Below are 13,329 nucleotides of genomic sequence, written 5' to 3' on the forward strand. Positions count from 1 at the left end.
ATGTGAATGCTGGAACATGTTCAAACATCAAGTCCAGGATTTCTCTAAGTACTTACTCTCTGGCACAAAGCCCCTATTTAAATCAATAACCTCACCTTTCAAATAAGTAAGCAGCTGTTCTGGTGGGGGACAGTAAAATAAAGATTTTGCCTTGATCTACACTACAGTGTTTGGGGTAATTGTCACCTTCAGCCTGACCCCTTGGAGAGCCCCCCATTGGGGTGCCTGGCCTCTGGCCCCCCGCTGGGCCAGCTGTGTGGTAGTGACCTCAGCGCCTCAACGTCCTTCTCACAGAGCTCTGCAAGGCAAGGCCAATGACATCTGGGGCTGTGATCCCATGATGACGACAGCACAAACCAAACAGAAATAAACCAAACTAAAAACAAAGGGGAAAACACAACAAAACAATGATAATAATCTGAGTGAAAAAGAAAGATGAATGGAGTATGACACCTATCATCCTCACATTCATACTCAGCATTACTTTTTAACAAGAGTCACCTACCCTGGCTAGTTTGTCATTTTAAAAGTTTTGTATGTAACTTTTCACCAGTATAAACCGTTAGTTCTTGGCAATGGGTGAACAGGTTGTAACGTAATTTAAAAACTGAAACTTTCCCCAACTTCCTCTGTAGCAGCTTGGACTGACTTCTATGCAAAGGACTCGGGCAATATTTTTCACGGAAAACCCGAAGGTTGTGATGTTATGCGCTTGCCCATGCCTTGTCTCTCTTCAGCTGGGCCACAGTGCTAACAGTATGGAACAGTGAAGCCCCCAGAAATTCCACTTAGCCTTGCTTCCAATTTTTCCCAGTGGCCAATCGCGGTATTGAAGACAAAAAAAAAATCCTCTGCAGTTCATAAAGCATTTTCCCCATAGATCACCAATATAAAAGCAACATCTGTAAAACTGTTGACAGGGACACCCTGAACTGCAAGCAAGGTCAATTTCAACTCATTCTATTATGAATTCCTGATCCATAGTAGTTTTATGTTTTTTAAACTTTTCTCAAGCCAAGAAAAGCATTTTAAAACTACTACTGCGCATATTTACTGGGCTGCATACTGCTGAAGTAAACCCAGAAGCTGGAAAACTTTTTTTGGCAAGCAGCTCCATTGGAATGGATAGATGCAATCTTGCTGTCTGGTAACTAGTTGTTATTATACATCTATGGTTCAGCTCTGCCACAGCGCTAATAGTGTGCAACAGTAGCTAATGTAAGCTAAGAAATGGAGTGCGCTAACACCAACAAACGACCAGCACCAACGTTTGTTAAAGAGTCTACACATGCTGTTTCAGTTAAACATTTTGCAGCAACGGTTCAGCAAAGAAGGAGCTTCACTTAGCATCCTGTAGCAACTCGAATTCAGCCAGAGCAAGACCGAGCGCTCCAGTGCGGGGGGTCTGATCCCAGACTTTTGTCTCAACCACCCTAAGTCCCTATTTGATCAGCACACTTTGTTGCTGCCGCTGGCCACCAGCCTGCTATGAACCCTGGGGCTGGGGTTTGTGCTGGCAGAATTTGAGTTGCTACAGTGGCTAAGGTCTGAGCTGCTGTCCGTTTTGTGCCAGGGAAGTAGTGTCCTTGTGGCAGGGAGTGAGGCGGGGGGTCTGCGGGCTGTGCAAGCTGATTGAGATTTATTTTCCAGCCTTCTATCAATGTAATCATGGTCAATCACTGTAAGTCTCGTGTTTGTCACTGTTTTGGCCGATGCCTACAGTCAGGCACCAGAGCACGAAGAACATAATGCTGACTGCAGTTCACCGGCCTAAGGGACAGTGTCACTAGTGACAAGGATTTCTGTTTTCTGAAAGTTACATACAGAACCTTTAAACAGCTAATAAAAGATACATATGGATTATTCCTCATACAATATGACATCTTATAAAAATATACTACCTTACTTTGCAAATATCCAGCTGTGCTCTCCAGTAACTATGCTGCAAAGTTTATCTCTTAACTAATTTAACAAAATCCTCAACTTTCTGGCATTATATTTCTTGCGCCGCGACTTTTTAACCAATACATAGAAAATACAAAACCATTCTTATAATGAAAATCAGGTGGACACAAATCAAATGGGTAACAGAAAGATACAGTAACAGAAGGGAAATGAGGAGGAGCAGACTCACACAAAGAGTCAGGCACATCCACACTCAGAGAAAAATACAGGCCGGTCTAATGATGGTGCCCCCCCGTCTGAGTCCAGGGCAATGGTTTCACCCCACAACACAGAGGCACAGTCAGGCCACAACACAACCCAGACTCATCAAGCACAAGTATGTTTTTTTTTTTTTTTTTTTGGAGGGGGAGCGTTAGTGAAGACCAAACTTACCGCTGGCCGCCTGTCACCCACCATCATTACATCTCAGCACAACATCACCACATTCCTGAGGTTACACTTCCAAGAGGGAATGAAAGGAGGACGGGGAAAGAGGGGAGGAGGGATGTCACTCTCTGTGACATGTTCACAACTTGGGAGACATGGCGCCCTGCACTGTCCCAAGTGTTGGGCTTGACAACACACCTACAGGGAGGGAGTCTACAATGGCAATAACCAGAATCAGTACAGTGTGATATGATTATACTTGCTACAAGCTCTATGTGTGCTGTATGGGTCAACCTTGAAAACACTGTTTAAAAAAACTGTATGCTGAATCTTTAGGAAGTCTTTACAAACTGATGTGTAATTTTAAAGAAATACTTCACCCCCAAAATGATCATTTGTATATCACTTACTCGCCCTGATTTATGTAGAATTCATGAAGGAAACTGTTTTTCTTGCATGCCTACAGGGTGAACGAAGAATCCAAAAACTGAGAAAATCCTTAATGAATTGAGTCTGTTCTCATGCACTGTTCTTACGTATACCTACAAAAAATAATGTACCAAATTTGGTATATATCCCACTTAATCATGAGCCAGTAATTCATGTATAACCCATGTATTTGGGAGGGCTGTGATCACTTGATCAATGCGCTGATGAGAGTAGGAAAGGAAGAAGTCCGCATAACAAGGCTGGTTCGGGTGGTGCATGGGTCACAAAACACAGAACCTTCCCTGAGGAGATCAGTTTTAAATAGTTAGGTTTTAGCGAAAATGCATGTGTATGGGAATTACTGAGCATACAACTGGATAAATGACACTTCGGATTATACTGTACGATAAGATAAGATAAGAAAAGATAAGATAAGGTAAGACTGATATGTGTAAAAGTGTGTAAACAGATGTTTTGATACAGTTTTTAAAATGGACTATGACTCTATTCATGAATTGGAGACAGGCAAGAAAAAACAAGTTTTCATCACAACCGCTATGTAACAAGGGCTGAGCAGTTGTCATTTAGGGGGTGAAACATTTCATTTAGCCATACAAACTGTATATGAATGGATGTCTGCACTGTCTGTAGTAATAAATGTATGTTTGCTGCATGGGATCTGGGATACAGGAGCTTATAATGAATCAACATGGCAACCTCTGGCCATTGATAGGAGTCCATTCACAGGCAGTGGCTGAGGTGTTGGACACTGCGGAGAGGTGGTTAGTTCAAGGAGAAAGTCAGAAATCAGGGAAATTCTTATTCTATCCAATTCTGCCACTCAGGGCAGATCACTCCTTAATTCAGCATTTATGTAAAATTAAAATGCTTTCAGCTTCTGGCCATCGAACTGTTTCCCTTATTACTCCCCCATACTGAAATCTCTTATTGAAATCCCTCACAGACACCTCACAGTCTGAGGTTATGTCGTCTTTAAAACAGACAAATCAAGATAAAAACGTGGTAATCTATGTCACTAACAAGGGATAGATTTAAGAATTTTCCCTGTTCCAGTCTTTCAATCTTGACTGACACAAGGAGCAGAGAAGTACACAAAGAGAGAGGACAAAGGCACATATCAAACATCTTACAGGTCAGAGACACAGGCAAAGACAGCTTTACAGAAACACATCTTTGACACGCCCCTTTGCTCTGAGCATGACTTGAATATGGTTGTAGTCAATCAGCTTGGTTCTTGATTGGCTGACTGTAATTTGTGTTGACATCCATGCCTGAATAGCTGTGCATTCAAATGTGAATTTCTTCTAATTCTGCCTCAATACATTAAAATCGGTGTCTGCACCAAAAAGGAAAACACTGGAGAAAGTGTTTTAATTTACAAGCAGATAACTGTTGTACATATTCAAGCATCTCGGAGTGATAAACCAAGTACAAAATATGGATTGCTGCTTAATGGATTGTAAAAGGTGACTCCTGCATGTGTGCATGTGAAATGGACAGACTGCAGTAGAGTCTTGTAAAACACTGTCCTTAAAATAAACCAAATAAAGAGGCTTCTTATTCTAAACAACATGCTCTCTCACCTAATGCAAGCCACAAAGCAGATTTTCAATTAATAACCTGATCTTACAAACCTAACCACACCCAACAGACAACAATAAGGGCAACACTTAGAAATGTAAAACACTATATCCTATATCCATATCATATATATAGTCTAATGACGTCATAACAATCTGGTAAAGCAAAAGACAAATGATTACAGCAGAGATTAGCCTTAGCTCTGCTGCTTAATAGACTGTGTTTATCTTCAGTGTGTTGCTGTTGGACCAGGGTGTGGTTGAGGACCAAATAACTGCTCTTCTTCTCTACTCTACTTCACACACGAGAGGAAACAAGAGCTGAACTTACATCCACAATGAAGAAGTCCAGCCAGCACCAGGCATTGGTGAAATACTTCACAAAACCATAAGCCACCCATTTCAGCAACATCTCCAGGATGAAGATGTAAGTGAAAACCCTGTCAGCATACTCCAAAATGATTCGAATGGTCTTCCTCTGTTCGATGTACACATCCTCAAAGGCCTGTGGAGAAACAGGAAACATGCATCAGCTATAAGAAGGATGGCGAGGGAAATATTACACCTCATGATTTGATTCCACTAATGGAACTGTACACAGCACTACAGCAGTGATTTACAGTGATTTACTAGATTATGTTTGATGTGAAATATTTCAACTAACGCCTCAGCTCATGTAAATTTGCATCTGTCTCTGCTCTTGCTTTAGTAGAATTTGACATGCTTGTCAATGAAATGCATGTATCATTTAGAAATCAATATATTTTCTGCTCTCAAACTAAAGTCCCTCTCTAGACACATTTTAAAGTCTGTGAAAATACTCTCCTATGATTGATATTTGGTTTAACATGGTGTTCCGACATAAAAGGTAACCTCAATAAATAAATAAATAGGAATGAAAAAGGGGCCGGAAGCAACTCTATTCTTTTCCCCATGGATATATAAAGAGAACCGGAGACAGCGTTGAAGGTGGCCCAGGAAGCAGTTTCACCTATGGCACCCAGATGGCCAGCAGCGACCCAGGAGGTGGGACCCGTTCATTCCTGTGAAAGCTGCTCAGTGGCACAGGAGGCCAGAAAAGACCCCTGGGAATGCTCCTTAGCCACTTTTTCCCAGTGGCCATTTGTAGTATTGCAGCAAAAAAAAAAGGCTTTTTCTCACCAGACGTTTTGACATGCCATATTAGGAAAAGCACAGGTGTATTTTAAAACATTCATGAAAGCCGCATTCCACTCAGGGGAGGCCCTTGTAGTGCCCATGCTGGCTCACTGGAGTAGCTTACTGGGACACTTAATGGAAGGAAGCCATTGTTAACATCAGTTTCACCAGTGCTTTTCCTACTCTGACAGGCCAAAATGTGTGCTGAGAAACGGGTCTTTTATAAAAGAGATGTCTGTAAAACTGTTGACAGGACACCTCCAACTGCAAACATGGTCAATTATGACTCTTTCTATTATGAATTCTTTATCCATGGAGATTTGAAAATCCATGACATCATCACAATATAAAGTCTATGAGCCGAGTGGGAAGTCTCAGGCGGGGTCAGCGGGAGAAAGGCTATTGTTCATATTCAGTGGGCTGCATACTGCAGAAGTAAACCTGGGAGCTAAAAACTTTTTTTGGCAAGCAGCTCCATTGCAATGAATAGATGCCATCTTGCCATCTGTCTTGCTAAAAGTCTTTTTGGGTCCAATGGCGTCATGCGATGGACCTGGAAGTCATAACTCCACTGTTTGGCCACTACAAAAATTGGCTTTGAAGCCCTGTGCACTTCCTGGGGCCTGTTTCTCGGTCATTGACAAATTCTGGATCTGGTTGACTGATAAAATAGCCATGCGCATCAAGATGGCTATCGTTAGAGGAAACATCGGAGAGATTAAGCCATACATGTCTGAGCCTCACTCTGATCCAGACTCAGATGAAGACTCTGTTGTGCACCAAAACTGGCTAACATATGACATATCAGAATGTAAGTGTAGTTACCATCTTTTATTTGTTTATGTTGTTTGTTAGTTTGTTGTAACTGGCAGTGGCTGACATACAATAATATCTGATAAGATGCTGTTTTTGGTTGATGGTGGAAAAAAGCTCCAGGGTCCAGTTAACATCAAAAAACTGCACAGTCTACCATGTTTACTGTCAAAACTTTCTCTATGCTAACACAAACTCACGCTCTCTGTACTGACAAAAGTGCTCTGCCCTGGAAGTTTCAGGTTTCTTTGCTGGTATTGTGTTGAAGTCTGTTTCCCTGCCAGTCTGTGTTTCCTGTATCAGACAGCGATTGGCTTTCATATCAGTGATGTACCTAATTTAACATGCCCAATATACATCTGAATCTCAGATTTTGGGGAACTAAATAGACATTGCTTTTTCAGTAGAGGAATGTGAAAACACCTCTCTAATAACACTTTGCACAGATACAAGTCGGCAAAGTCAAGGTCAGAGACTTTAGGGGACATAAACTGAAGAAAAACACATCTTTGATGTTTGTATTTAACAGGCCAGAAGCAGGCCTCCTCACCAGGGCACCACTGCTGAGGAGGATCATAAAGATGATGAGGGTCTCAAACCAGTTGTGCTCCACAATCAGGTAGCAGGTTTTTCTCAGGAACCACCAGCTCTTCCACCAGCCCACAGTGATGTCGACGTCACAGCACTTATACTTTGCCACACAAGCTGAGGACACACAGGAGAAGACACAGCATTTAGTTATAGTCAGATAAGTTACAGTCCTGTGTTTAGAATTTTTTCTGCTTATCCTGAGTGGATGCCTTTTTTATAGCTCTGCATGCAGCTTTAAGTCTGACTGGTGTTTTGAACGTGGAGCAAATAGCTAAGTTAACCAAGCTTAGCTCAAATCCTGGATGTTTCTGGATTGTGCAACAACATTTCTACAGTGAAGAACCACAGTACACCTTCTCCAATGCTAAGGGTTGAATACTCTGCATTGTTATCCTATTTTTTTTCTTGGCTTTTGACAAAGTATTTGCCTATAAAAATCCTAAAGGTTTCTCTAACATTTGGAAATATATTGAACAGAATCCACGTATTTGTATTCACGCATTTGTAAGTTCGAACAGTCATCAGGCTTTTTTAAAGCAACAGAAGTGGAAGTACTCAGATGGGTTACTTAAAGGAGAACAGCACCTGAATTAAGAATTCCAATGTTATTTCCATGGCTGAGGAAAGTTCAATCAATATTTGTCAACATGAGCTGCTCCCTCTCAAAGCCAGAAACCAGAGAAGGAAGTCTCAAACTTGTGATGTCATAGGGTATTTAGTCTGGAGCTGCTCCAAAAACAATGAATGGGAGCCTGATTTTGTGGAGCCATGGAATGTTTGTTTAACTTTTATACCCAAATGAGTTATATTTTATTGTAGTGTTCTCAGTTCTGAAACAGAAAATGTAACCATATTCCCCTGGCTGCTCTCAGTGCAGCTCCAGACTTTATATGCCCATGACATCACAAATTTGAGTTTTAGCACTCTCATTTTTGGATTTGGGAGAGAGCTGTTTATGTTAACCTATTTTTATGGACTGTCTTAGACCTTAGGAAAAACATGTATGAATTTTGAAAATGAGTGTAGTCCCCCTTCAAGTAAAATTTGTGATACACACTTTAGAAATACCCTGTTACAAGTAAAGATCCTGCATTCACAATTTTAAGTAAAAGAACAATTATTACAACAACAAGTATTAGCATCAGAAAATACTTACAGTATGAAAAGTAATAAAGTACTAATTAAATTATTAAATATTAATCATTAATGCATTCATCTGCTCAAAGATGCTACTAGATCCCATAGACAAACTGGCACTGAACTGAGCTGGGGTGATTTCACAGCCCATACAGTACTGTACCTCCAAACCACATACAAAAACATAAAAAAATCCATGTTCGTCTGACATTAGGAGAGAAGGAAAACCATCCTCCCTGTTATATGTAGTTATGTATCAGTGTATTAGTGTGAGCATCATAGACAGAAAGACAGACAGACGGACAGACAGACTGATAAGTAGAGTCTCCATGGGTGAGTGGTCCTTCATAATGAAACTGCCCTTCACCCCTATCACTGCCCTATCATTTCCAAAGAGCCCAAGGGAATCTCTGTGCTGTGGAGTGGAGGTAATGGGTGCTATGGGAGCAGTTGTCTCACCTTCTGTCCAACACGCCTCGGGCTCCATGTATTCCTCCACTGGCTCCACAACCACCACCTCCTCCACATCTGGCTTGATGTCGATGGTGCTGCCCTCCGACGAACTGGTGTCATCCAGCTGCAGATACATGGACAAATGAGCACACACACACACACACACACACACACACAGATGCAGACGCACAAAGAAACACAGGAACAAAGAATCAGAGATTCAGAAACATTTTAGTTTTTATTGCATAGGTGACAGAACGACTAATTATGGAGAAAACTACGCTCTGAAGACGAGTGTGGACTTGTCAGGAAATGACAACTTGATGTTATTAGGGGTTTAAACCATTAGGGCTGAAACACTGTTTTAGTTTAGTGCCAATTTATTGTCCGTAATCTTCTTCCCAAATGTTTTTTGCAAATTCCTGTGAGACTGTGCACACATGAAATTTTTACCATTGATTCAAAGGTTCAAAGAAATATGACCCCAACTGGCCAGATGGGGGCGCTATAATTAAAGGTCAAAATGTTGAATTCTGAAAGGTCATAACTCTGACACCACAAGTGCGTTTTACACAAAATTTGGTACAGACACTCATCTGCACTCACTCTGCATATTTGCATCAGAATCATTAAAGTCAGCCTGACTAACTTTTTTTTGCCATTTTGAATTTAAAAAAACAACAACATTTTTGCAGTTTTGACATTTTCTGTTAAACCGTAGGTCCAATTTGTGCCATGTTTTCTGTGGGTCATTATTAGAACAAGCTTATTAAAAATGATCAAAAACTTGCTGATATCTCCTTGCACATTGAAGGTATTCACCAATAAATTTTAAACAGGGCGTGGCTCAGCATTAGACCTAACCCCACAGCTCCTGGGCCGAGCATCATATACTTGCAGGACATGTCCACATAAGGAACTGAAATATATCTTGAAAGTGTCTTCATATTGACCACTACGGGGCATTATAAATGCAAAAAAACGGGCGTGGCATAACACAAATCCAACTATGAATTAAAAATCGTTAGTCCAGTAATTACATAACTCACATGATACGTTTCATAACAATGCTAGACCACGTGTGTGAACTTATGTTGATAAACAAACAGGTACATTTTTGCCCGGCACAAAACCTTGTACAAATCAATGACAGTTTGTTCAAACATCACCAAAGTCAGAGGATATTTTTAATTACGCTGCTGAAACATGTCCCCAAAATATTTTCATAACTGACCAATACAGAGCAACGGCATTGCCGAAGAAGGGCATGGCTGGCACAGATATCGACGTAAATGAAGTGTTCGTCCAATCGCCATACAATCTGTTAGTTATCTTGCTGGTTTCACAAAACTGTTTAAGTTCTAGATCCTTCAAAGTGTTTAACTTCTAACAGTCTGTGTTGGCCTGAACTTCAGAATCACTGCTTGTGGCTATATTTTCCTAATTGTGTTGGCTCAGTCTTTAGTAAAGGAAAAAAACTTTGAGTTCTATTTGATTACACAGGGTTTTTTTCCCCAAACTGAGATGCACATCATAACAATCTTGGACATCACTTATCATCCACATGAAAACTGAGATGGATTATCAAATGGCAGATCATCTGCTCTGAAAGCTTCTAAATGCATTTCGTCAGAAGATGTACGTCAGCAGATATCCATTTCATCCACACTGCCTGCAAGGTCCAGCCACTTTAGATGACTTTATTGAGTAATGGAGTTATATTAGTGTCTGAACCGTTCAGAGTAGCCAGCCACACCCACGGCTTTACTGTCCCGAGAGAGGAAACTGCACAGTCTGTAGTAACTGAGGATCACAACAACAAAAACAACACCACGTGCAGCATCACAATACTTGTTGTTGTTATTCTATAAGTAAAATCAATTGTTTAGTAAGGGCTCAGATATGATGATTTTGTTTTGTAAGCTGCAGATTTTGGTCTGTTTTTGTCACTGTCTGCATGAATACTTGTAAACTATTAGAAGTGGATAATTTATGCGCTCTTCTCACTGACCTCTTTGCTGTTCTCATTGTCGGACTCGCTGCTGAAGTCCTCCGTGTTGAGGTTCTCAAAGTCAGACTCTCCCACAGCTATGGGCACGCAGACGGTCAAGTTTGGGTTGTGGATGAACGACATGTGGTCCTCATCGATCATATATTTGCCCACGCTGCTGCCAATACCGCTGGTGGTGCCGTTACCATTCTTGGCGTAGTCCAGGTCACGGTTGATGTCCACCCCGGTGTGGTTGGCAATGCAATTCAGCTTCTTGTCATACATGTCATCCAAAGGCTTCTGCTCGTCCTCCATCTGTGGTTTCTTCAGCAGACTGGCCACCAATATCCGCATCTTTGCTTTTATCCATGCAATGCCTATCTTGATACGCCTGACTGAAATCTGCAGGTTGTTGGGCTCTCCGTCGTCATCTGTTGCAGCCAAATTGTCAGCACTGAATGAGCTCAGCAGCAAGGCAAGGAACAGGTTCAACACCTGTGGACACAAAATAAGTAATCAGTTACTGGATGTCTGACCACATCATAATCCCCTAAAAGATGTGGTAGAGAGCCAACAGTCTACTGTTTCTTGGGAAAAAAAACCCTGCACACCCTCCCAGGCTGGACACTCACCACCAGGTTACCGATGACCATGACCATCATGAAGACAATGAGGCACATGGCCTGGCCCGCCACCTCCATGCAGTCCCACATAGTCTCGATCCATTCACCGCACAGTACCCGGAAGACGATCAGGAAGGAGTGGAAGAAGTCGTTCATGTGCCAGCGGGGCAGCTCACAGTCGAGAGAGATTTTACACACACAGTCTTTGTAGCTCTTGCCAAACAGCTGCATGCCAACCACAGCAAAGATGAAGACGATGATGGCCAGCACCAGAGTCAGGTTCCCCAAGGCTCCCACCGAGTTACCAATAATCTTGATCAGCATATTGAGGGTGGGCCATGACTTGGCCAGCTTAAACACTCTCAGCTAAAGTGGGTTGGGTGGAAAGAGTAGAAGGGATGCGATTGAGCCACAACATTTTAGCTGTACTAACCTGCTGCTTACCTTCAGTGGAGTTAAAACAGTATAAATAAACAGTATGTTGCCTGCAAGCGTCTATTGTTTTTCAAATCCAATTTAGTTGATACCACACCCACTTCTGCATGAAGAAAGCAGGCCGCCAGACTTCAAGGCCTCATGGTCGGCTGCCAGCCTACTGCTTGTGTACGGAGGAATTTGGGGGCAGGCTCAAAGATGCGTCTTTAGCTGGGAAACAGAGTTCATCAGTGGCTTTGAAAACCACTGTTGACAAAAAATACTGAGGAAATCTACTCCTTCTCATCCCTCTCCTTAAATGCACCACGTTGGGTTTCGATGCCCCTCTATATCCTTTATGTATCTATGTGTATTGTTTACATGTGTATGCCCCCCAGCCCCTGTTGTTTTACTAACAGTCGCTGGCTAAATTCGAGTTGCTATGGCTATTAATGAAAAACTTTGCTGATTTTTAACCAGCTCTAATATCGCAGTGTGGGCAATGTGTGCAGATGAATGGGGTTTGTCTTCCCTGGCGTGCCTCTAGTGCCCGGAGCTTCCTATTCATCTGCCAGCAAGAGCCAAACACAGTTTATATGTGCACACTTTCCACACTAGTTGACAGAGAGCTTTATCGTCTCTGAGCAGCAGGGAGTGGCTAGCAGTAGGCTGACAGCCAATCAGCAGGCCTTAAAGTCAGGCAGACTGCTTTCGTCATGCAGAAGTGAGTGTGATTTCATTTAAAGTGGAATACAGAGAATAAAGTAAACTTTAAGCTACAAACTGTGCATATTCCAAATGCTAAGATGCTAACTCTACATGCCTTCTCTATTTAGAGAGGAACTAAAATGAGCATTTACCAAACGGAATGATCGCAGGACAGACAGGCCTTCGACATCAGCCAGAGCCAGCTCCACTAAACTCAGCGTCACGATGAAACCATCAAAACAGTTCCAGGCCTCCTGAAAGTAGTAGTACGGATCCATAGCCACCAGCTTGAAAAGCATCTCTCCTGCAAAGATCCCTGTGAACACCTGGCAGGTAGGAGAGAGAACAGATTTGACCACACTGATTTGACTCAACACCTTGTTTCACAGGTGATGTGAGATGATGAAGCATGATGGACAGTGCAATTTGTGATATTTGTTGTAATCTGACTTGTGACATTATAAGCCTTGTTTCCACAATGCTGTCCACTTCAGATCAGTTTACATATCAGAACCGTTATTTTCACATTTTCCTTGTCAAAATAAAACGGTTCATCCTACTCACCCCTCTGCTGAGGTACCAAGCACTCTGATCCAATACTAAAAGATAGAGCTACAAACACTGCAGTCCATTGATTGGTCAAGGGAAAATCATCACTCTCGCTGAACAAGAGCTCAGTCACTCACTGAATGCACAATATTTGCTATGTTTATAACATCAATTGCAATAGATGTACTAAACACACCAGTCCTTTTTTGCTCTGAAAATGTCAGTGCACAACTCCATTCCATGGACGATCAGCAAGGATCAGACATTCCTCTAAACGGTGTAGAGGAAATACAGCGGGAGCTGGATGGAGCAGTGACACGGCTACTACCATTTGGTAAATACCTCGCCTGTATTTAATAGTACTGTCTGCAGTAAAAACACAAAACAGAACAGAACAGGTCTTAAGGGTACTGTGCTGAAAGAGATTAGACATTGTAAATTATCCCTATGGTAACTGCATGTTAATGAATTACCAGGAGGATGAATCCAATTATTTAAAGAGGCAGTACGTCTGAATTTTGTGTGTATGTGT

General features: G+C 41.9%; 1 protein-coding gene across 6 annotated transcripts in view; it reads right to left on the reverse strand.

Moving 5' to 3' along the window:
* scn8aa (sodium channel, voltage gated, type VIII, alpha subunit a) overlaps positions 1–13,329 on the reverse strand; it is a 58,988-nt gene that overhangs the window by 14,498 nt on the left and 31,161 nt on the right. For all 6 annotated transcript variants that reach the window (XM_033628740.2, XM_033628736.2, XM_033628741.2 and 3 more), the window contains exons 15-20: positions 12,401–12,574; positions 11,136–11,492; positions 10,525–10,998; positions 8,520–8,637; positions 6,883–7,037; positions 4,693–4,866 (exon numbers count right to left, since the gene is read on the reverse strand). In XM_033628740.2, coding sequence (XP_033484631.1) covers positions 4,693–4,866; positions 6,883–7,037; positions 8,520–8,637; positions 10,525–10,998; positions 11,136–11,492; positions 12,401–12,574 — 1,452 coding nt within the window. The remainder of the gene's footprint in view (positions 1–4,692; positions 4,867–6,882; positions 7,038–8,519; positions 8,638–10,524; positions 10,999–11,135; positions 11,493–12,400; positions 12,575–13,329) is intronic.

Source organism: Epinephelus lanceolatus, chromosome 8 (genome assembly GCF_041903045.1).
Source record: "Epinephelus lanceolatus isolate andai-2023 chromosome 8, ASM4190304v1, whole genome shotgun sequence".
NCBI lineage: Eukaryota > Metazoa > Chordata > Actinopteri > Perciformes > Serranidae > Epinephelus > Epinephelus lanceolatus.